Source organism: Pavona decussata, unplaced genomic scaffold, assembly GCF_977016875.1.
Source record: "Pavona decussata unplaced genomic scaffold, jaPavDecu1.1 SCAFFOLD_124, whole genome shotgun sequence".
Lineage (NCBI taxonomy): Eukaryota > Metazoa > Cnidaria > Anthozoa > Scleractinia > Agariciidae > Pavona > Pavona decussata.
In genome coordinates this window covers 1098722-1124059 of record NW_028145538.1, presented here as the reverse complement: position 1 = coordinate 1124059, position 25338 = coordinate 1098722, and the positions used below count along the sequence as shown (strand labels likewise).

At 44.4% G+C, this 25338-nt stretch overlaps 1 protein-coding gene across 1 annotated transcript in view; it reads left to right on the top strand.

Annotated features, from left to right (window-relative positions):
• The window catches only part of LOC146469370 (F-box/LRR-repeat protein 18-like), a 26247-nt gene extending 909 nt beyond the window's left edge, over positions 1-25338 (top strand). The window contains exons 2-9 of the mRNA XM_085123433.1: positions 805-1741; positions 16644-16915; positions 18890-19048; positions 19349-19455; positions 20587-20749; positions 21366-21507; positions 23664-23746; positions 24734-25338. Of these exons, the coding sequence (XP_084979559.1) occupies positions 805-1741; positions 16644-16915; positions 18890-19048; positions 19349-19455; positions 20587-20749; positions 21366-21507; positions 23664-23746; positions 24734-24896 (2026 nt within the window). The 3' untranslated portion in view covers positions 24897-25338. The remainder of the gene's footprint in view (positions 1-804; positions 1742-16643; positions 16916-18889; positions 19049-19348; positions 19456-20586; positions 20750-21365; positions 21508-23663; positions 23747-24733) is intronic.

Below are 25338 nucleotides of genomic sequence, written 5' to 3'. Positions count from 1 at the left end.
AGTTAGTCACAAATTATAGACCCTTATCACTCGGCGGCCATATTAAGTCTCAGAGGGAATAAAAAGTTTTGTTTGTCGCATAGCAAGCCTCAGCCAGACGTGAATTCAGTGCGAGGCTTGCCGGCAAAAACAAAGCTTTTTATTATACTAAGACTCAACATGGCTGCCGTGTGATAAGGGTCTATTAGAAAAAGTGTTGCTAAACTTTGAAATAAGTGCAGACCATATGAAATAAATGTGATATTATATTTCAAGCCTGGTGAATGAATGAGAATGATGTATTATTCCAGAAAGTGACACAGGCATTACCATACTCGGAAAAAACATCCGAGTGCTCGTATCAGGAGTCGAACCTAAGACCTTCCGATTACTAATTCGGATGCTCTACCACTGAGCTACAGGAGACTCGTGGGAGCTAAGGCCATTAAACTAGGTTCATGGGACAAACATCCTGCGTACTGCTAGGATTTGAATGTCGAACGTGTGGTATATGAAATAAATGAAAGACAAAGTGCAGACCAGTTGAATACCCCCCTTCCCCACCACCACTTAACTATTATATTTAAAAGTCATGATTCTCAAGGGGGAGGGGTAGTCACAAGTAGAAAACTGAAGTTTGACATAAGTGCAGACCACTTGAATACCCTTTCCCCTCCCCTCTCCCCCTCCTCACTGGATTTCAAACTGATGATTGTCACCATGTAATCTAGTAGGTGGACAAAAGAGGGAGGGGAGGGTGTCACCATGAACACAATAGTAAACTTTAAAAAGAGTGCAAGCCAGACATTTTTCTTTATATTTCAGGTGTTTCCATTTAAAACAGAGGCGAAACTTTCCTAGCTGCATGACTATCTGCAAGTACATCAGCACTTTCAAGCATTCCCTGGAGAAACTAGATTTGAGAGAATGCTACTGGTTGAAAGGTGCCTCTCTTTCAAGTGCACTACAAAAGTGCAGGAAATTAAAGTCTCTTAATGTTGTGGGTTGTGATGTTACCAAGAAAACCATTTGCTCTGTTCTAAAACTGAATGAGCATATTAGGACACTGGAATGGTCAATCACACTTTCTGACTTATACTCCACTGCAGACGCAATGCCTATTTCACTGCAAGAAAATCACAGGGAGTATATAGCCCATTTCTGCCGTGAGCTTGTAGATGTCTTTGCAGGATTGGATAGTCTGACAGTTCGTTTTCCAGTGCATCCTGGACATTTGAGGAGTGAAATTCCTTTTCTTGTAATTATTAATTTTGGAGTGCCAGTCATTTGCAGTGGGCTTCATTTAAAAAAGTTTAAACTTCAGTGGTTTGAGAATAGAAGAAATTTTAATTGTGTCGAAATCCTTATTGAAGGAAGTGGTTTTCAGTTTCCGAAGTGCTGTAAGAATGGTAGTGAACCCCTTTGTAGTTTAAAGACAATGGCTTTGGGTGCCTTAGCTTACCAGCTTGAATATGGTATGCTGCAGACATTTCTTTTGCCTGATAACCCTTATATACAAGCACCCTTCTGGGGTGATGGTTTCAAGAAATTGGAGCGTAAAACATCCATAGGCAACATGGACTTAGGAGCCTTGCATCTGCAGGATTCAGCTTGTCTGTCAGCGATTCTTGGTGTGCAATCATTACGATATTTGAACCTTGCTGGATTGAACATCAATGGCCATTTGCTGCAAGTGATTGCAACCAAATCACCAAACTTAGAGTGTCTCAATTTACAGGACTGTGTTGGCTGTCTTGAACCTGTAAGTATTAGTCAAGATATGAAAGATTTTTTAGAATGATGGCTGGATGAACAGTTTATTTCACTGATGCGTGCAGTATGACATGTACATACATACTTTTCAAAACACTGTTCACTAGCTATGATTTGTTGCATTTATTGTGATTCAACCATGATTGCTTGATTTGTATTTGCTTGTTCTTCAAAGGGCAGAAGGCAACTAGTTGCTTTTGACCCCTTTGTGAATTTACCATTTACACATTGGGTAGTATGTAGGCATATGACTTGGATGTACTTTGAAGATCAGAGTTTTAAATACCCCCACCACCCACCCCAAATCTTACAACTATTGTTACCTGTTACCTATCCACTTCGTGCCATGTGGCACATAAGGCCTCAACACAACTCTGCGAACCAGCTCTGTCAACCCAATTTCCTATTCTTATCTGAGCCCTTGGTGTCATTAGTGGTTTGTTCAGCTCCTGAGCTTCTTCCGGCTTTGGCTCAAGGGCGTCATGCTTTGCTTACGTAAGCAAGGTACCTGTCGCGTTCCCGTAGGGCGCTGTTCATCTATTACAACCAGTTTGTGATTCAAATATTTTATTGCCAAATCGACGAACGGTGAAACTACAAAAAAGGGAGGCTTAATCAAAAAACGGAATACATCATGATAGTAAGAATCCGAAAAAATAGGATACAAAAGAAAGGATAAAACTTACACTTGATGAATTGCCCGGGATTGAAAAAACAGAACTACAGAAAAAAGCGGGACTTGTTTACTCTGCGAAGACTATGCGGAACTGATAAGATAGATTGCTAAATAAAGTTCATAATATGGGCCGATCAAGTTCCTAGGTCACGCGTGGGAACGTGACACTCCTCGCCCGAGGATTATGCAATCCTCGCTACAAAACTGAAACATTAATAATCAAGAAAATATTGTCCATCGTCCTGCGCTAAATATCTTTGGAAGATAAGATCTTCACAAGCTCTTTGATTGGTCGTAGAATAACCTTGCTCCCTCCGTCCTTGTGAATCATCACAGTGGCCTTCCGTACCTTTCCATCTTCACTCTTGACAGCTTCGGTCACTCTCCCAAGTGGCCAATGATTTCTGTGTACATCGTTATCCTTCACCAATACGACGTCACCCTCAACGATATTGGGCTCTTGGGCGTTCCATTTGGTCCTCACTTGGAGATTTTGAATGTACTCTCGTCTCCAGCGAAGCCAGAATTGGTCTGTTAAGTATTGGGACCTCCGCCAGCGTTTTCGGGAATACATGTCTTGCGGGTGGAACTCTCCGGGGGGTGCTGTTAATGGACGGGTCTTCATGGTCAATAACATTGCTGGGGTCAGTGGCTGCGGTTCTTCAATGTCGGATGGGATGATACCTATTGGGCGGGAGTTGACTATCCCTGTGACTTCTGCCATTAGGGTAGTGAGCAGCTCGTGGGTTAGCTGTTGGCCTCCAATTTGCATGAGCATAGCATCAAGGATTCGACGAATGGTTCCAATCTGACGCTCCCATACTCCGCCAAAATGGGACGCGTGGGGTGGATTAAAAACCCATTCACACCCTTGCTCTACCAGGTACCTTTGCACTGCTTGATTGTGCATCTCTGCGAACCCTTCCTCAAGTTCTGACTTTCCTCCGACAAAGTTGGTTCCCCGATCACACCGGAGTCTGAGGGCTGGTCCACGGATCGCGAAAAAACGTCGAAGAGCGCAGATGAACGCACTTGCATCCATTGCTTCTAACACTTCTATGTGAATTGCTCTGCTGTTGAGACATGTAAAGAGTGAACCCCATCGCTTGGAGTTGGCTGCTCCCCCTCTGAGCTTCCGCGTGCATATCTGCCAAGGTCCAAATACGTCGAATCCGACATACGTGAATGGTGGACTCGGGCTGGTTCTTTCCTCTGGAAGATCGGCCATGTGCTGCTGTAATGTTCGTCCTCTCAGCTTCCGACAAATGACACACGAACTTATTACTTTAGCTACCATCCTGTGGGCTCCGATCAGACCTTGGTGGCAAACTTTGGCGTGATAGTGTTCGATGAGTAACACAGAGACGTGGTGGCCCTTAGGTAGCACGATAGGATGCTTTTCACTGCCATCAAGGCTGGAATAGCGAAGACGACCCCCAACTCTAAGAACTCCGTCTTCGTCTATGAAGGGATTCAGGCGATACAGCTGGGATGTTTTGGCCAATTCCTTTTCCTTCTCCCTGTTGCGCTCGTCAAGGGAGCAGTTCTCGTTGGCACCCTTTAAGGTCTTGAGCTCCTTGGGGAAGCTCTCTTCCTGGACAGCTCTAATGATCACACCACTAGCTTGGTTGAACTCTTCTACCGAAGGCAGGCGTAAGAGACTGATAGGTTTCTGCAGGTGTGTGGATTTATTGGCGTCATCACCAGGTCGCTTGACGGCTTCATTTGGGGCGAGATCCGACTTTCTTTCCTTGAACTCTCTTATTTTCACGATTAGATTGGCCAGGCTTCAGATAAGAGACCACCAACTAGAAAGGCGAGAAGCTCTCGCTGAACCGAGGCCTTCAGGTGTAGTGACTGCTGTGGCACAAGCAATGACTTGTGTTCGGACTTCTGGGTCGCATTCGTCCAGGGTGATATGGTCCTGTCTTTGGGAATCAACTATCTGTATTTCTTTGAGAAAGCTCGGCCCCATCAACCACCGTGAACTCTTCAAACTTGCTGCGGGTACATCTCTTGTGGCTAAATCTGCTGGGTTCGCCGCACTGTCGATATATCTCCATTGATCCGGTTTCGAGATGCTGCGTATTGTCTGCACTCGGTTGGCCACGTAGACATAAAATCGCCTGGCTTCATTCTGTATGTAACCCAGCACCACCATGGAATCTGTGTAAAACGTGACCTCATGTATCTCTAGGTCGATCTCTTTCAGAACTCGTTTAACTGCTAGTGTCGACAGGACGGCTCCACAAAGCTCCAGACGAGGGATACTAGTCTGTTTGGTTGGTGCGACTTTAGACTGGCCGAGGACAAAGGAAACATTGACTTCGTCTCTGTCATTTAACTGGCGCAGGTAAACAACGGCTCCAATGGCATCTTGACTGGCATCGGAAAAGGCGTGGATTTCGTTTCGGACGACCGGTCCAAAGCCCTCTGGCCTGTAACAACGTGAGACGGCCACTTGCTCTAGGTCGATAAGGGAATCTCTCCAAGACTGCCACCTTCGCATCAGTTCGTCTGGGAGTGGATCATCCCAGTTCAGTCGATCTCTGTTGTTCTTATTTCCCATGACGACCAGTTTCTGTAGTAGGAGTTTGCCTCTTAACACGACTGGAGCTGCGAATCCGAGGGGATTGTACACTGAATTAACCACTGAGAGTACACCTCTGCGCGTGAAGGGTGTCTCTGTCATGGACACCTTAAAGGTAAAGCTGTCGGTTGATAAGTCCCAGTAAACGCCTAAAGAGCGTTGGACTGGCAATACATCGTTTCGCAGGTCCAGGTCGTGGACGTCCTTAGCTCTGTCATCCACGGGTAGGGCTTCCGTTACTTTAGGATTGTTGGATACGACCTTGTTGGCGGTGGCTAGCGCAGCTTGGGTGCTCTTGATCAGCCCTATGGCTCCCTCTGGTGTGGGCCTTGATGTTAGTCCATCATCCACGTAGAAGTTTCTGTGAATAAAATCTCGGGTTGCCTTGCCGAGCCTCTCCTCGCCGTCATCTGCGGTTCTCTTGAGACCGAATGTTGCTATGGCTGGGCTAGGGGCGTTACCAAAGAGGTGGACTGTCATGCAGTATTCCATGATCCTCTTTGCAGGGTCATTATCTTCAAACCACAGGAAACGTAAGAAGTCTCTGTGTTTCGGGTCGACATGGAATGAATGGAACATTTGCTCTACATTAGCCATGAGCCCAACCTCGTGGTGGCGAAATCGGAATAAGACACCCACCAGACTATTCGATAGGTCTGGTCCAGGAAGCAGTACTTGATTTAGTGAGGTACCCCTGAACTCTGCCGAGGAATCAAAGACTACACGGATCTGTCCAGGTTTTCTCGGGTGGTAAACCCCAAAGTGAGGGAGGTACCATACTTGTCCTGGCTGGGGGGACCGGGTGTAAAGTTCACTGGCAGGAATAGGGACGGCGTGCCCTCGTTCAATAATCCTCCCCAGGAACTCACGGTAATCTTTCTCTAATTGGGGCTTCCTCTTGAAGTTTCGTAGAAGGCCATTGAGGCGGGTGAGAGCTTGACTTCGATTGTTCGGCATACAAATGACCTCTGACCGGGGCATCTCCCAGTTGCCGTGGTGGTTCTTATGGACTCCTTTCTCCATGATGTCTAAGAAGTAGCGGTCTTCCACGGACATCTCTATCTCGTTATCGTCCCCAGTGGTTTTGTATATGGTGTCTTCTGGCTCCAGCTTGCTATCAGAATACCTCTCCTTTATGAAGAAGTGGTTCGGGCACGGCGTGATTTGGTAGTTCTGCTCGTTTGGTCTGGTTGTGGGATTTTCAACTTGTTGTAACGGGTTCTCCTCGATACACGCAATGGTTGTCCAATGTGCTGCAATATGGACCAGTCCACCAACTCGGTTGAGACACACTTGGCCGGAGATTGTCCACCCGAGGTCCAACTTCTGAGCCCAAGGGGCTCCTTTAGGGCCATTCTTGAAGGCTCTGACTTTAAGTAATTCGGGGGCATCACGGCCAATGAGGATATGAATCCCTGCATCGTCATCGATTGGGGGAATTTTTTTTTATGCGATATCGCGGAGATGAGTGAACTGCTTGGCTATCTCGGGTGTGGGAATTTCTTCCTTGCTTTGAGGGATCAGATCACACTCTATTAGTGTAGGCAGTTTCGACATCTTCCCTGTGTTGGAACGCACAATCAATCCAGGAATGCGACGACCGTACTTTACTTCTCTGTCGCCACTACATGTAGAGAGGAAGTATTTCTCCTTGGGCCCCCGTGCTCCTATGCGGTCTGCAAGTTCTGTGGTAATCATGGATGTGTTACTCTGATCGTCTATGATGGCGTAGATTCTTTGGGTTTCCTCCTCTCGACCTTGAAGGAAGACGTCTACCAAGACGGTCTTGCTACATGACATTCCCCCTTTACGGCCATTGCAAATTGATGTGCATGAGGACTTCACTTCTCCATTCGCACCGGACTGTTCCAAAGGTTTGTTCATATGGAGCAGGGCTTGATGACTGCGGCTGCCACATCTTTCACACCTGATGTCCGCTTTGCAATCCTTAGCAATATGATCCCGTGATAGACAGCGGAAACATAGCCAGTTCTCCCACAACCATTGTGTTTTTTCTTTGAGGGGCTTCCTTCCAAAGGCTTCACATTGTGCGAGGTCGTGGCCTTTGCGATCGTGAAAGGGGCAGTACTTGGAATGGATTTTACGGTTTGTAGAATCGGTTTGCAGATTGCTCTTTAAGGCTCTTCTATCGCGACTACTCCCACGTGGTGAGGGTGGTCTCCGTTTCTGTAATGTCTCTCGGTTTTTCTCTCCCTCTTTGAGTACTCCGCTCGCAAGTACGTTTGGGTGATTCTTCATTCTTGCGATTCCGATAACCATGGATGCGAAATTCCGAAATCCTGGGTACGCATCTTGATGTCTATCAGCATATTTGGCAACTTCCTTTTCCCACTTAGAGCGTAGGTTGGTGGGAAGTCTCTCTACTATCGGGCGTAATGCGTTGGGGTAGTTGAGGCAAGCAAGTCCTGGCAGGTGAACGAGCTGGCTATCCACATCGGCACAAAGATCTGCAAAGGCTTGCAGTTTGGCCTTGTCCTTTTCTTCGAATCTTGCCGAGGCAGATAGACGTTCGAGAAGAGTGTTTGTGATGGCCGCTACATTCCCGAAGCGCCTCTCAAGTTCTTTCCAAGTATCCTCAAGTACTGTCGCCGGATCGCCATATCGTCGTTTTCGGAAGTTGTCCACGACCTTTTGAACTTCTCCTTTAGTGTAACTCCTCAAGTAGTTCATTTCTTGCTCCGCGGGAACCTCGGCGTCTCTTATCATGGCCTTAAAGGCGCTCTTCCATGGGTGGAAGAAGGTAACGTCACCGTCAAAGATATCTGGTTGGCACTTGGGAAGACTTTGCTTCGCTAATCCAGCGACTAACTGTTGGTTTGTTGCCGTGAAGGACTCAATAAGAACGTTACTAATCTCTTGCTTTGGGGTTGATGACAGAATTGGCGGACTTCGTTCATTGACAATAGCTGGCTGACTGTGAGCAGGTTCAAAAATTGGCTGTACTTCCTTTGGAAGTGGAGCGGACTTAACCTCAGGCGTAAGTGGGTCTGGAATTGGCGGTGGGATTTCATTGGGCTTTTGGCAATCGTTGGGGGGTGTGTCTACATGATGACTTTCCTGGCTGTGGACCCATAGGCGGGTTCGCTCTTCTTGACACCTACTGTCGGCTCCGCGGATCAGCTCATCTTCGTTTTCCTCTTCTATCAGGGCCTCTTCTATAGCTTTAAGCCTGGCTCTTGCTACGGCCTCTGCTTTGTCTGCAGCCAAAATGGCCATGTCACGCTCGTGTTGCGCGCGTTGCTGTTGACGACTCTTCTCCTCCTCTGCTTCCTGTTGTTTTCTCAAATTCTCCTTCTCCGCAATGACACGTTCGAACTCTGCCTTTTCTTTAGCAGCTTCGGCCTCTGCTAAAGCTTCTCGTCTTGCTAGGGTGGACGATCTCGATGAGCGTGACGACGTGGTGCGGCGTGACTGTTGAGAAATTCTAGGCTTTGTTTCCTCGTGGTCTTCTGGATTGTCTGTTGCTTTGGTTCGAGATTCACATGCAGTTCTGAGGGTAGAAAACTCTCTGGTTAAAAGTGCTTCGCCTGTGTAGTCTCCCCAGCGGTCTTGACCATAAAGATCGGCGAGTTCTTTAAGGGTTTTCTCGTACTTTTCCGTGGCGGCCTCGAGAGAACAAACCAAGTCATTGTTCACGGTACTCCTGAGGGGGGTGGGGTGAGTCTTACCACGAAGGTGGGCGATTTCGAGGGCCTTTGCGTCTTTCTGTAGCTGGGAACGTTTGGACTCGATTTCTCTTTGCAATGGCTTACGCGTGAGCTGTCGGGTTCTCTTCTCCACTGTATTTGTCTCCATGTTTAACACCAAGTTTTCACTGTCGCGTTCCCGTAGGGCGCTGTTCATCTATTACAACCAGTTTGTGATTCAAATATTTTATTGCCAAATCGACGAACGGTGAAACTACAAAAAAGGGAGGCTTAATCAAAAAACGGAATACATCATGATAGTAAGAATCCGAAAAAATAGGATACAAAAGAAAGGATAAAACTTACACTTGATGAATTGCCCGGGATTGAAAAAACAGAACTACAGAAAAAAGCGGGACTTGTTTACTCTGCGAAGACTATGCGGAACTGATAAGATAGATTGCTAAATAAAGTTCATAATATGGGCCGATCAAGTTCCTAGGTCACGCGTGGGAACGTGACACTCCTCGCCCGAGGATTATGCAATCCTCGCTACAAAACTGAAACATTAATAATCAAGAAAATATTGTCCATCGTCCTGCGCTAAATATCTTTGGAAGATAAGATCTTCACAAGCTCTTTGATTGGTCGTAGAATAACCTTGCTCCCTCCGTCCTTGTGAATCATCACAGTGGCCTTCCGTACCTTTCCATCTTCACTCTTGACAGCTTCGGTCACTCTCCCAAGTGGCCAATGATTTCTGTGTACATCGTTATCCTTCACCAATACGACGTCACCCTCAACGATATTGGGCTCTTGGGCGTTCCATTTGGTCCTCACTTGGAGATTTTGAATGTACTCTCGTCTCCAGCGAAGCCAGAATTGGTCTGTTAAGTATTGGGACCTCCGCCAGCGTTTTCGGGAATACATGTCTTGCGGGTGGAACTCTCCGGGGGGTGCTGTTAATGGACGGGTCTTCATGGTCAATAACATTGCTGGGGTCAGTGGCTGCGGTTCTTCAATGTCGGATGGGATGATACCTATTGGGCGGGAGTTGACTATCCCTGTGACTTCTGCCATTAGGGTAGTGAGCAGCTCGTGGGTTAGCTGTTGGCCTCCAATTTGCATGAGCATAGCATCAAGGATTCGACGAATGGTTCCAATCTGACGCTCCCATACTCCGCCAAAATGGGACGCGTGGGGTGGATTAAAAACCCATTCACACCCTTGCTCTACCAGGTACCTTTGCACTGCTTGATTGTGCATCTCTGCGAACCCTTCCTCAAGTTCTGACTTTCCTCCGACAAAGTTGGTTCCCCGATCACACCGGAGTCTGAGGGCTGGTCCACGGATCGCGAAAAAACGTCGAAGAGCGCAGATGAACGCACTTGCATCCATTGCTTCTAACACTTCTATGTGAATTGCTCTGCTGTTGAGACATGTAAAGAGTGAACCCCATCGCTTGGAGTTGGCTGCTCCCCCTCTGAGCTTCCGCGTGCATATCTGCCAAGGTCCAAATACGTCGAATCCGACATACGTGAATGGTGGACTCGGGCTGGTTCTTTCCTCTGGAAGATCGGCCATGTGCTGCTGTAATGTTCGTCCTCTCAGCTTCCGACAAATGACACACGAACTTATTACTTTAGCTACCATCCTGTGGGCTCCGATCAGACCTTGGTGGCAAACTTTGGCGTGATAGTGTTCGATGAGTAACACAGAGACGTGGTGGCCCTTAGGTAGCACGATAGGATGCTTTTCACTGCCATCAAGGCTGGAATAGCGAAGACGACCCCCAACTCTAAGAACTCCGTCTTCGTCTATGAAGGGATTCAGGCGATACAGCTGGGATGTTTTGGCCAATTCCTTTTCCTTCTCCCTGTTGCGCTCGTCAAGGGAGCAGTTCTCGTTGGCACCCTTTAAGGTCTTGAGCTCCTTGGGGAAGCTCTCTTCCTGGACAGCTCTAATGATCACACCACTAGCTTGGTTGAACTCTTCTACCGAAGGCAGGCGTAAGAGACTGATAGGTTTCTGCAGGTGTGTGGATTTATTGGCGTCATCACCAGGTCGCTTGACGGCTTCATTTGGGGCGAGATCCGACTTTCTTTCCTTGAACTCTCTTATTTTCACGATTAGATTGGCCAGGCTTCAGATAAGAGACCACCAACTAGAAAGGCGAGAAGCTCTCGCTGAACCGAGGCCTTCAGGTGTAGTGACTGCTGTGGCACAAGCAATGACTTGTGTTCGGACTTCTGGGTCGCATTCGTCCAGGGTGATATGGTCCTGTCTTTGGGAATCAACTATCTGTATTTCTTTGAGAAAGCTCGGCCCCATCAACCACCGTGAACTCTTCAAACTTGCTGCGGGTACATCTCTTGTGGCTAAATCTGCTGGGTTCGCCGCACTGTCGATATATCTCCATTGATCCGGTTTCGAGATGCTGCGTATTGTCTGCACTCGGTTGGCCACGTAGACATAAAATCGCCTGGCTTCATTCTGTATGTAACCCAGCACCACCATGGAATCTGTGTAAAACGTGACCTCATGTATCTCTAGGTCGATCTCTTTCAGAACTCGTTTAACTGCTAGTGTCGACAGGACGGCTCCACAAAGCTCCAGACGAGGGATACTAGTCTGTTTGGTTGGTGCGACTTTAGACTGGCCGAGGACAAAGGAAACATTGACTTCGTCTCTGTCATTTAACTGGCGCAGGTAAACAACGGCTCCAATGGCATCTTGACTGGCATCGGAAAAGGCGTGGATTTCGTTTCGGACGACCGGTCCAAAGCCCTCTGGCCTGTAACAACGTGAGACGGCCACTTGCTCTAGGTCGATAAGGGAATCTCTCCAAGACTGCCACCTTCGCATCAGTTCGTCTGGGAGTGGATCATCCCAGTTCAGTCGATCTCTGTTGTTCTTATTTCCCATGACGACCAGTTTCTGTAGTAGGAGTTTGCCTCTTAACACGACTGGAGCTGCGAATCCGAGGGGATTGTACACTGAATTAACCACTGAGAGTACACCTCTGCGCGTGAAGGGTGTCTCTGTCATGGACACCTTAAAGGTAAAGCTGTCGGTTGATAAGTCCCAGTAAACGCCTAAAGAGCGTTGGACTGGCAATACATCGTTTCGCAGGTCCAGGTCGTGGACGTCCTTAGCTCTGTCATCCACGGGTAGGGCTTCCGTTACTTTAGGATTGTTGGATACGACCTTGTTGGCGGTGGCTAGCGCAGCTTGGGTGCTCTTGATCAGCCCTATGGCTCCCTCTGGTGTGGGCCTTGATGTTAGTCCATCATCCACGTAGAAGTTTCTGTGAATAAAATCTCGGGTTGCCTTGCCGAGCCTCTCCTCGCCGTCATCTGCGGTTCTCTTGAGACCGAATGTTGCTATGGCTGGGCTAGGGGCGTTACCAAAGAGGTGGACTGTCATGCAGTATTCCATGATCCTCTTTGCAGGGTCATTATCTTCAAACCACAGGAAACGTAAGAAGTCTCTGTGTTTCGGGTCGACATGGAATGAATGGAACATTTGCTCTACATTAGCCATGAGCCCAACCTCGTGGTGGCGAAATCGGAATAAGACACCCACCAGACTATTCGATAGGTCTGGTCCAGGAAGCAGTACTTGATTTAGTGAGGTACCCCTGAACTCTGCCGAGGAATCAAAGACTACACGGATCTGTCCAGGTTTTCTCGGGTGGTAAACCCCAAAGTGAGGGAGGTACCATACTTGTCCTGGCTGGGGGGACCGGGTGTAAAGTTCACTGGCAGGAATAGGGACGGCGTGCCCTCGTTCAATAATCCTCCCCAGGAACTCACGGTAATCTTTCTCTAATTGGGGCTTCCTCTTGAAGTTTCGTAGAAGGCCATTGAGGCGGGTGAGAGCTTGACTTCGATTGTTCGGCATACAAATGACCTCTGACCGGGGCATCTCCCAGTTGCCGTGGTGGTTCTTATGGACTCCTTTCTCCATGATGTCTAAGAAGTAGCGGTCTTCCACGGACATCTCTATCTCGTTATCGTCCCCAGTGGTTTTGTATATGGTGTCTTCTGGCTCCAGCTTGCTATCAGAATACCTCTCCTTTATGAAGAAGTGGTTCGGGCACGGCGTGATTTGGTAGTTCTGCTCGTTTGGTCTGGTTGTGGGATTTTCAACTTGTTGTAACGGGTTCTCCTCGATACACGCAATGGTTGTCCGATGTGCTGCAATATGGACCAGTCCACCAACTCGGTTGAGACACACTTGGCCGGAGATTGTCCACCCGAGGTCCAACTTCTGAGCCCAAGGGGCTCCTTTAGGGCCATTCTTGAAGGCTCTGACTTTAAGTAATTCGGGGGCATCACGGCCAATGAGGATATGAATCCCTGCATCATCATCGATTGGGGGAATTTTTTTTTATGCGATATCGCGGAGATGAGTGAACTGCTTGGCTATCTCGGGTGTGGGAATTTCTTCCTTGCTTTGAGGGATCAGATCACACTCTATTAGTGTAGGCAGTTTCGACATCTTCCCTGTGTTGGAACGCACAATCAATCCAGGAATGCGACGACCGTACTTTACTTCTCTGTCGCCACTACATGTAGAGAGGAAGTATTTCTCCTTGGGCCCCCGTGCTCCTATGCGGTCTGCAAGTTCTGTGGTAATCATGGATGTGTTACTCTGATCGTCTATGATGGCGTAGATTCTTTGGGTTTCCTCCTCTCGACCTTGAAGGAAGACGTCTACCAAGACGGTCTTGCTACATGACATTCCCCCTTTACGGCCATTGCAAATTGATGTGCATGAGGACTTCACTTCTCCATTCGCACCGGACTGTTCCAAAGGTTTGTTCATATGGAGCAGGGCTTGATGACTGCGGCTGCCACATCTTTCACACCTGATGTCCGCTTTGCAATCCTTAGCAATATGATCCCGTGATAGACAGCGGAAACATAGCCAGTTCTCCCACAACCATTGTGTTTTTTCTTTGAGGGGCTTCCTTCCAAAGGCTTCACATTGTGCGAGGTCGTGGCCTTTGCGATCGTGAAAGGGGCAGTACTTGGAATGGATTTTACGGTTTGTAGAATCGGTTTGCAGATTGCTCTTTAAGGCTCTTCTATCGCGACTACTCCCACGTGGTGAGGGTGGTCTCCGTTTCTGTAATGTCTCTCGGTTTTTCTCTCCCTCTTTGAGTACTCCGCTCGCAAGTACGTTTGGGTGATTCTTCATTCTTGCGATTCCGATAACCATGGATGCGAAATTCCGAAATCCTGGGTACGCATCTTGATGTCTATCAGCATATTTGGCAACTTCCTTTTCCCACTTAGAGCGTAGGTTGGTGGGAAGTCTCTCTACTATCGGGCGTAATGCGTTGGGGTAGTTGAGGCAAGCAAGTCCTGGCAGGTGAACGAGCTGGCTATCCACATCGGCACAAAGATCTGCAAAGGCTTGCAGTTTGGCCTTGTCCTTTTCTTCGAATCTTGCCGAGGCAGATAGACGTTCGAGAAGAGTGTTTGTGATGGCCGCTACATTCCCGAAGCGCCTCTCAAGTTCTTTCCAAGTATCCTCAAGTACTGTCGCCGGATCGCCATATCGTCGTTTTCGGAAGTTGTCCACGACCTTTTGAACTTCTCCTTTAGTGTAACTCCTCAAGTAGTTCATTTCTTGCTCCGCGGGAACCTCGGCGTCTCTTATCATGGCCTTAAAGGCGCTCTTCCATGGGTGGAAGAAGGTAACGTCACCGTCAAAGATATCTGGTTGGCACTTGGGAAGACTTTGCTTCGCTAATCCAGCGACTAACTGTTGGTTTGTTGCCGTGAAGGACTCAATAAGAACGTTACTAATCTCTTGCTTTGGGGTTGATGACAGAATTGGCGGACTTCGTTCATTGACAATAGCTGGCTGACTGTGAGCAGGTTCAAAAATTGGCTGTACTTCCTTTGGAAGTGGAGCGGACTTAACCTCAGGCGTAAGTGGGTCTGGAATTGGCGGTGGGATTTCATTGGGCTTTTGGCAATCGTTGGGGGGTGTGTCTACATGATGACTTTCCTGGCTGTGGACCCATAGGCGGGTTCGCTCTTCTTGACACCTACTGTCGGCTCCGCGGATCAGCTCATCTTCGTTTTCCTCTTCTATCAGGGCCTCTTCTATAGCTTTAAGCCTGGCTCTTGCTACGGCCTCTGCTTTGTCTGCAGCCAAAATGGCCATGTCACGCTCGTGTTGCGCGCGTTGCTGTTGACGACTCTTCTCCTCCTCTGCTTCCTGTTGTTTTCTCAAATTCTCCTTCTCCGCAATGACACGTTCGAACTCTGCCTTTTCTTTAGCAGCTTCGGCCTCTGCTAAAGCTTCTCGTCTTGCTAGGGTGGACGATCTCGATGAGCGTGACGACGTGGTGCGGCGTGACTGTTGAGAAATTCTAGGCTTTGTTTCCTCGTGGTCTTCTGGATTGTCTGTTGCTTTGGTTCGAGATTCACATGCAGTTCTGAGGGTAGAAAACTCTCTGGTTAAAAGTGCTTCGCCTGTGTAGTCTCCCCAGCGGTCTTGACCATAAAGATCGGCGAGTTCTTTAAGGGTTTTCTCGTACTTTTCCGTGGCGGCCTCGAGAGAACAAACCAAGTCATTGTTCACGGTACTCCTGAGGGGGGTGGGGTGAGTCTTACCACGAAGGTGGGCGATTTCGAGGGCCTTTGCGTCTTTCTGTAGCTGGGAACGTTTGGACTCGATTTCTCTTTGCAATGGCTTACGCGTGAGCTGTCGGGTTCTCTTCTCCACTGTATTTGTCTCCATGTTTAACACCAAGTTTTCACTGTCGCGTTCCCGTAGGGCGCTGTTCATCTATTACAACCAGTTCGTGATTCAAATATTTTATTGCCAAATCGACGAACGGTGAAACTACAAAAAAGGGAGGCTTAATCAAAAAACGGAATACATCATGATAGTAAGAATGCGAAAAAATAGGATACAAAGAAAGGATAAAACTTACACTTGATGAATTGCCCCGGATTGAAAAAACAGAACTACAGAAAAAAGCGGGACTTGTTTACTCTGCGAAGACTATGCGAAACTGATAAGATAGATTGCTAAATAAAGTTCATAATATGGGCCGATCAAGTTCCTAGGTCACGCGTGGGAACGTGACAGTACCACATTGGCCGCAAAATAAGATTGCCTTCGAGTGTTTAAGGTTTCTGTAATCTGCTTTGTTTTAAGGGGGTGGGTGATTGGCCCACCGCCCAACCCCCAACCTGGAGGACCAGGGGCTGTTCTTTGTCTGGCCTCTACCCTCAACCAATCCGGCATGGTTAGACCTACCAGGGACTAGAGTCCCAGCCAGCACAGCTCTTAGGGTCATTGAGACACCCAAGCCTCACCACCACTACAAGGTGACAGCCCAAGGTGCACTCCCAGAAAATATCCATACTCTCTCCACGGAAGGTTTTTGTTTTGCACCCCCTCCCCCTCCCCCAACTCCCCCAAGGAAATTCCAGTTTAGCTTCATACTTTGCTTCTTAAAACTTTTTTAAGACCCCTATTCCCCTAGGAATTACCAATGACCTTCCATGGGGTGGGATTGGACTTTTTTTTAGAACTGCACAGTATAGACAGACCAATGATCAAAAACATCAGTCAAATTGTGAGTAACATAATGTACTTTTATTCGGAAAGTTAAAAAAATAGGATAAAACGAAATTATAATAAAAATTCTATGAAAGGAAGTTCAGGAGGTTGGCCCTATGTTAAGATCAACTCCAATAAGAAAACTTGTAGGTTGGAATACGGAATCAAATCCTTGTCAGTTACGAAATGTTTTTCTCACAAATAGTAATTTATTTAGTTATTCAAACCACTGAATTACTTATTGATACCTTTAGTTAAGTTTGTAACATTTTCCTTGACAAAACACTGTTATTGTTGCTTGGAGATGAGACTTGATTTATATTGGTTTTTTAACATCATAGATAATTGTCATGATTTTTTTTTTTTTTGTACATTTTTGTTCTAGCTTCAAGGACTCAAGTCACTGGCAACATGTTGCCCAAACTTGGCTCAGTTAAACCTGTCTGGAGTACACTACCTAGCCTCAAAAGAAACACCAAATGAGTTACTGGAGATCATCTCAAAACTTGCCAATCTTGACTCTCTCAGTCTCTGCGCATGTTGTTGTGTGCTGGGCTCAAACAGGGAGCAGAGTAGCCACAAGAGTGGCAATGACTTTAGAAGTGATTTACTTAAGAGTAGGAAAAGGGTTTGCCATGGAGAAAGTGGATGCTCAAGGTAAAGATTCTTACTTTTAATACAATCAGATTTCTCCATTCCTAGTTATATTACTGAGTAGCATAATTATGTTAAACACTCCTTGCGTTATCGTCGGCAGGTCTATTCCGGGGGTGAGGGGTGGGGGGTGAGGGGTGAGGGGTGAGGGGTGGGGGGTGAGGGGTGAGGGGTGAGGGGTGAGGGGTGAGGGGTGAGGGGTGGGGGGTGAGGGGTGAGGGGTGAGGGGTGGGGGTGGGGGTGAGTTTAACTGGGGTGAGTTTAAATTTCCCTTAACAGAAGTTCAGTCGGTTTCCCCAGTAAACCTGTGATAAGGCCCAATTTTAGCAGTGCTCTTATTTATTTTTACGCGGTCGCTCGCTAAATTTTTGCAGGAATGGTTTTTAAAATACCAAGACTGAGAGCCTGATCACAGGTTTATAGTTCTGAGATACTACGTCTGCCAACAACTGCGTCTCAATTCATACTAAAGCGCGATAAGAGGCGCCTCATTTCTCAGGCTACCGATAAACCAACTAATGGAATAATGAACTTTGACAGGCTGTTGGCAACATTATCACAAGATGTTGATTTCATGCAAATGATCACAAAACACGTTCTTAAGTTGACTTGAAAGTTGACCTGGCTGAACAAAAGCAGAACACTATTATTAAGGATATTGTGTTTTATTTGTGAAATTTTGGCGTAAATAATGGATTAAGCTTTATAATACTTCAGAAGTATGTTTACTGGGGCATTTTGTTTATTAAACTCGCCGCGATACGTAACCGGATCCTAGTAAATTATTTTCATTATTTTTCACTCTGACGCCATTGAAAAGTTTCACGGCGAGGTTTACATCTCACGGCGTGAAATATTTCACTCCTTTATAATTTTACTTTCACGGCGTGACCGGGCGGCGTGAATTTATTTCCCAGTCTTCAGATTCACTCCCAGAGTGAAAACGTTTCGGAATAGCGTGAACACGGCGTGAAATTTCCACCTCACAGTGTGAAGTTTCAAATACACGCGCCGTGACCGTGAAAAAAATTCACTATTTAGAGTGAAATCCATAAGCCCTCTTTTCGCGTGGAGGGTCACATATGGAGACAGTATGACAAAGGGAATGGGGTTTCTGGGCTGCTATGGAACCCATTTTGGTTTAGCACCTAAGATAGTGTGTGAATTAAATCACTGATTAAATTCAAATAAATTAGCAACAATGTAAAAATTATAGTTCTCAGGAAACTTATCAGTGTCACATGTACCACGTTACAATACACTCCATTAGTGAATGTCGGGTATTAGATGCGTCTCAGATCTCAGTTAAATAGGGGAAAGAAACTACAGTCTTGAATCTTGAATCGTTATAGTCTGAAATGTCAGCTGTCTCCTCCCCATAACCCCCTGTGGGTTAGGGAGAAGAGACGGCTGACATTTCAGACTAGAATTCGTTTCGAACAATTGGCTCACCCCTCACCCCTCACCCCTCACCCCTCACCCCCCACCCCTCACCCCTCACCCCTCACCCCCCCACCCCCTACCCCTCACCCCTCACCCCTCACCCCCACCCCTCACCCCCCACCCCTCACCCCCGGAATAGACCTGCCGCGTTATCGTGGGCCTAAGTTATGGGGAAAATTATCTCCAGATGTTAGATCCGCAAAAACTTTAAATGCTTTTGAAAACAAGATTTGTTAATGTGATGTAACTTTACTGGCGGATGATGGCTGCAAGGGCTGTTCCTTCTGCTCATCATGATTATATAATCTTATCAATTTTTATATCAATTTTTTAGCGATTATCACTTTATTATTACATACTTTACGCAGTTGTGAATATAATTTTTGTTTGTCTTTTTTTAGTATCTACTTATTTTTTGTCTCCAAATTAGCATGTAATTTTCCCAGGCTATAAGGCATTGACACATTAATAACATTTCTATTTATCTACATGTATTATCTATTCACATGATGTTCCCATGGCAACATTAAATAGTTCTGCTGACAATGACTCAACTCCATGGCATGAGTTAAGCAGTGAGGAAGCTTTTGATCGCCTGGCTAAAGCATGCAGTAAAATGACAGAATTTGAGCTCATTAACCCATTGCGTCAAGGTGTCAGCTTTAAAAGGAGCTACTACAAGTCTTCTAATAGGTAAGCATGGTAAATATGTGGGTCAGCTAGTGAGAGGCGAGATTCACAAAGCCTTCTTAAGTTTAAATGTATCCTAAATTAATGTTGTCTCAATATTTTAATGAGTAACAAAATAAATAAATAACTTTGTATCTACCTATACTGCATAATTCCATGACAAGATTTTCAAATCAATGTGCTTTACAATATGGGAATGCTCTACATATCCAATTGGAATTTGGAAATGTTGGTTTTTGAGAAGAGGGAAACAACACTGGAGTAGCCAAAGAAAAGTTACTGATCAGTGTTGTATATGTTTAGGCGTGTTGAGCACCAGGACTGCGGCAAGTGTCATTTATCAACAAGAGAATATGGCATAATGGGAGCAATTACAAACTGGACAAGTTTACAAAGACTTACACTCGCAGGTATGTCCAAATTATACTGTAACTCCCTCATGATTCTAGTAATCATTAACTGCCTGTTGCATCTAAAGGTCATTTAACTTGACCAATAGTTGGATTTTATATTGCTTGCTGTTCTCTTACCAAATTATCAGCCAGGAAGTTAAACGACAAACAAGTTTACCAGTTACTTTGAATGTTCAGTTCATGAGAAAAACTAATGAGAGGCTTGCTTTAGAAAAGTGCATGCGATGTTTTGCTTTTCACTTCAGTATCTAAATTTCTCCAAATTAATATGCCCTACTTTTGGCATACAGACTGGTTTGCGACATATATTTCCGCATTTTTATTTTGCGAGGTAAAGGCTTGAATGACACTAGTGATAATTGAAGAGCTCAGAGCATACCCTACCGATATCACATTTAAGATTGCTTTTTGTTGTTTAAGCTCAGATTCACCACAGTTTCATCCTCGGAGACCCAGGGGCAGATAGTTGGGTCAAAAGGAAGTCGAAGCGGCAAATTTGTAAACTTTGCCGCTTCGACTTCCTTTTGACCCAACTATCTGCCCCTGGGTCTCCGAGGATGCCACAGTTTTTACATGTTGCCTAGCTTGAAGTCCTTCATCAAATGTTGCTGCAATGTTTTATCCGCTGCTTTGTGCTTCATTTTCAATAAAACTATGATTATGGACAAGATTTCTGTTTTTATCACAAAATGAAGTGCAAAGCAGGAAATAAAACATTGGAGCAACATTTCCTGAAGGAATTCAGGAAATGATGACATGATTTGTTCAGGGTTGAGCCAATGCAGAAGACTGTGGCATTGTCTGCATATAAGTAGATGTCTCCTGCATCCATCCTCATACTTTTCTGTTCCTTATTATTCTTTTTAATTTTAACTTTAGACATGATTAGTTTATTTACCTATTATAAGTGGCATAGTATTAGTTTTACTAGAGGTACCCCTCTCCTCTCCACCTCAATATGAATTTTTTTCAGCCGAGACGGTAATTGTGAATTTAATTTATTTTTGTAACTATTTGTATTAGTATTAGAAGTGGAGAAACCAAATAAATGAAAATAAATGAAATGAAAATTTATTTTCTCCAGAACTGTGCACTCCTGGCTAATTTTTTGAATTCTTTCCCTTGTAGCGCCATTGAAAGGACATAGCTTGAAACTTCTTGTAGCTGTAACACGGAGCTGCCCCAATCTACATTTCTTATCTCTGGCAGCAGTGGCTAATCTTGGCCACTCAGGCAATGTGATTCTTCTCCAAAATGCACTCTCCTTCTGTCATCAACTGAGGGATTTCAGGTGAGCCTTTTAAGCCCTTTAACTTCTAACATCAAAGAACAAATTCTCCTATCTTGTCCCTATACTTTTCGTATAAAAGTATTGGGGAGAAGTTTTTAAGATATTAAGAAAATTCACCTTGGGTGATCATATTCTTAATTCCCATGACCTCAGGGGTTGAATAAGCATGATATTACAAAGAGAAATTTGATGCTGATCAGTTCAATTTAAGAGTGGTTAGTTGATTTTAAAACTTCAGACTCTGTGTAATATTGAAAGGCACAGTAAGTTTAACTCTTGCTTTTTTTGGCTGTTACCTACTGAATAGGACTGTCACAAGTCCTCATCACTTGTAAACAGAAGTGTGTAAGGTTATTCTAGAGCCCACATGTTTCTGTTGAGTGGAGGAACACTGGCGTTTAGACTTTTGATTGGATTTTTAATAGATCATAGGGTGAGTGGGTGGTCTGGGGCATGGTTGAAATTGCTGTGATCGTACATGTCCATGCCTTACCCAAGGCCATGAAACTTCATTTTGCAAACTTCATTATTTTCATGGCCTTTTCAAGTGATTTTCATGGTATTTTAACAAATCCATATTTCATAGTGCTAGCTTGGTATGATGGTTTATTTTCAGATTTGAGCAGCCAAAATTCACCATAACAGAATCATTTATGCTGACACTAGGTGAACTGAAACATCTAGAGCGGGTTTGTATCATTGCTAGAAACGGGGCCATGAAGATGTACGCACAAGCAGTCATCTCACTATTTGAAAAGGTAACAAAATTAAACTATGTTCTTAAATTATTGATTTGTTTGTTTAGCTTTTTTTTTTTTTTTGCAAATTATGGACACTTGGAAAAAAGTGTAAACTAAAAAGAAAATGATCTGCATGACATGCTGGAAAAAAAAACTTTTTTCCATAATGTTTTGGTAACACTAGTGGAAGTATGCAATGTTTAAAAGATTGTTAAAACATTAGTTGGAATGAAGGTTAACATTACAGGGCTCGAAATAACGGCCGGTCAACGGACAATGTCCGGACTGATTTGGGAGTTGACCGGTCAGCCTTTCATCTTGCCGGTCATGTTGACCGGGCACATTTGATCGTTTTGAAAATGAAATAAATTAAAATTTCCATGCTGTTCAGTTGTTTCAGTTGTAGCAAGTCGCTATGTATTGTCATTTGCGGAACTTTGATCTGAAATCCTGGGTGAAATGCAACAAGAACCGTTGTTTACAATCTGGGCATTGAAAACAGACATCGGGGTTCATGCACTTCCGGTCACAAAGTTAAAAGTAATTTATTTTCTAATTCACTTTTATTAGTTAATTTTCAAGTTTTGCATTTCTATGGGCGGCCATCACCGCCAAAAATACAAGCAGTGCAAACGATATAGAATAAACAGAAATGGTTTAATTGTCCTTTGTAAATTAGTTTAGACAATTTAGAAACGATGCAGTTAGAATACATTTAGACAGGTTGTCTTTGATGGAATGATAAAATGAAGAAAATTCAGGTTGCCTTTACTTGTTTTTATTCGCCGTTGTCGACTACTCTATGGCGAATCGATTAAACTTGTGTATTTTTCAACACTCGAAGAGAAATTTCGTATCTCCACGCGGCCATGTAGTATCCTCTATTTAACGTGTTGCGGGTTAGTCTTACAGACAGTGTACAGTACGTATTATCATATAAACACCAGTGAAATACCAAGTGAGCTTTCGCGCGAAAACATGATATCTTCACACGTGAAAATAACACAATTACTATGGTTACAAAATAAATCGTGCCTTTCGCAGCGAAAATAAAATTGTTTGGTATTTCATTGGTGTTTATATAATAAATAGAATGTTACATGGCTGCTTGGAGATACGAAATTTCTCTTCGAGTGTTGAAAAATATTTCACGAGTGAGCGCAGTGAACGAGTGAAATAGTTTTCAACACGAGAAGAGAAATTTCGTATCGCCGCGCGGCCATGTAATATCCTCTATTTAATACACATACACTGTAAGCTTATTTTCATTTTGCTGCTGTAATTTACTTTTGTTGTTGACAATGAGTGCTTTAAAGTGCTCTCACTTTTTTGGAAATATGTAACACCAGTTTTGGTTCATGGGCCCCTGTTGTAAGAGTTATTTATTTTATATAATTTGACCTGCCAGAAACGGTACGTGACCGAGCTAACTTCCGGGCCGGAATGACCGGGCCGGTCATCGTGTCCGGAGACTCTCCGGATTTTATTTCGAGCCCTGCATTACGTTTGGCTTGTGTTTCTTGTTTATCTGATGGAAAGTTTTCTCTTTCTCTTTCTCTCTATGAACCACCTTTCTGAAATCCCCCCCCCCCCCCTCCACCCCAAGTGAGTTTTGCATTCAATACCCAAAGATCTAATGAGGTCATAAGTCGGCAGGAGATTGTTGAACCTTTTTATCGACAGGCAACAATGATAATGATGATGACTTTTTTTGCTATTGTTGACAAAAGCTTTGTCGTTATTTTTCTGTTAAAGAGATGTTTGTTCATGTTGCTTATTTAAAGAATTTTTTAGTCATTTTGCATTTGTTTTTACAATCTAATGTCAGGGCTGAAAGCTTAAATGTATTAATGGTACCGCAAATAAAGCATGTCCTACAAACCTGCGTTCAATCATGACACAGAAACTTATTGAACTAATCAATAAACCCCTTCCATTTTAAGCTCCCTTTGTGAGACAAAATTAACAAGCCCCCGAGGTGGCTTAACAGGTAACAGAGGAAATACTACAATAACAGTACGTTTATGAGATAAACTCTGAAATATAAGTTCCACGGAATTGTGGTGAATGTCTTTACTCAAATCATAGATTGTAATATTGTGCATATAAATTTGTTTGTAAAATATTCACCATTCACCTTGTTTTGTTCTCTTTTGGCTGTTTTAATCGTGAAGTGTTGCAAGCTGTATTATTTCCAAGTGCTCTGTGGCATTACAGCAAAGGCCAGAAAAGCGGTGACGGATTGTGTGACCAAGAGGTAATTTTGAAATTAATCCTACTTCCAAGTTTTTGTTTCAGAAACCTCTTCTAGGGGGCTGTTTAAACCATCATTGTGTGTGAGCACTTATTTGTTGTGTGCTTTTGTTACCCTGTTCTGTTTTCTGTGGGTGGGGGGCTACTAGCCTGCAGAACAGGTATTGTTTTTTGGTGTTTTTTAGGTGAGCGGAGGCAAATGCTTGACTAGCGCTCTATGCTCGTCTCGTGCTCTCCTCTGCTCACCTGAAAAATGCAAAACGAAAAAAATGCCTGGTATGCAGGCTAGGGGATTAATTACTACCCCGTGTAAGCTATACAGTCAGGTATGTGCAGCACTGAATGGTATGATTTTTTAGCCATTTTGGTCTGAAATAGAGTATAGACTTTAATCTTTTTGGGCTGAAAGTCTGAAAACAGCCTTTTACAATAACTGTCCAAATTCCCGCGCGCTGATTGGCTCGTAGCTATTGTCTATAAGAGTACAGACCATAAAAATGACGTCAGATGTAACGCGCACGCTTTCTCAACGAAAAAAATAGCCAATTCCGCGCGTACTTTTTCCATGTTATTGTAAAAAAACAAATCAACGGCAGTTTTCTATGGTCTATACTCTTTTATTAAAAACTGGATCATTGTATAATGCAATTCGAGCGATTTGATTGGCTTAGCGGCCATGGTATATGAGCCATTATACCATGCCTGAGAAAAAGAGGACGATAATGCGGACAGCAGCTAAATCCCTAGCCTGCGAACGCAGACGTATTTCCAGCAGTGACAGCCGGAAATACGTCTGCGTTCATAGGCTACTAAATCCCCAGCAAAAATAAATTACAGATGATTGAGTGAAATAAAGTCTTGCTCTACGGACTCTCACTATTAAGAACACTTACTCGCAGTTCTGAAGGTGTCTGCAAGAAAAGGAGTTGACTGTATTGATAGTAATCATAATTGTTATTTAATATTTAATAATAGTTTGTTTGTTATGTAGGTTTGAAGAGACACGCCCTGGTCTTGTAGTATCAGTGTTTCCATTTTGCAAGGATGATATGATACATGTACCCACATCCAAGATTGCCTATTCTATCCCAGTTGTGCATTTCAAAGAAATCTTTCTGTTTGGCACAACAGTTGCAACCAGAGTTCCAGTTTAAATAGAGTTATATGTTATTGCTTCAGCATAATGGAATCCATGGCAGCCCTTTTCCTTTTAACAATAATAATTATTATTAGTCACATGTTGCACTCAGTTCATCTACAGACTTAAAGTTTTTTCACAGGAAAATTTATGATGTTGTTGATTCTAGGAGAGCTTTTTGGGTTCAGACCCTCATCAAGTTCTAGAATTTCTTAGTTCATTGTCAGCCGATGCCTATGCGATGCTGAAATACTAATTAGTACCTATTTTCATATATAATGACTTTGATTAAAAATTTTCCCATATTTCTTTTGTTGTCATGTTATTCATTTGTATTAATTTTCAGTCATTACAAAAATGGGAAAGGAAATCGCATTTAAAAAAACAACACTCTTACAAGACTCTTGGTTTCTATTAGGTTTCCTTGCATTTGTATTGCCAAAACAAATAAATAACAC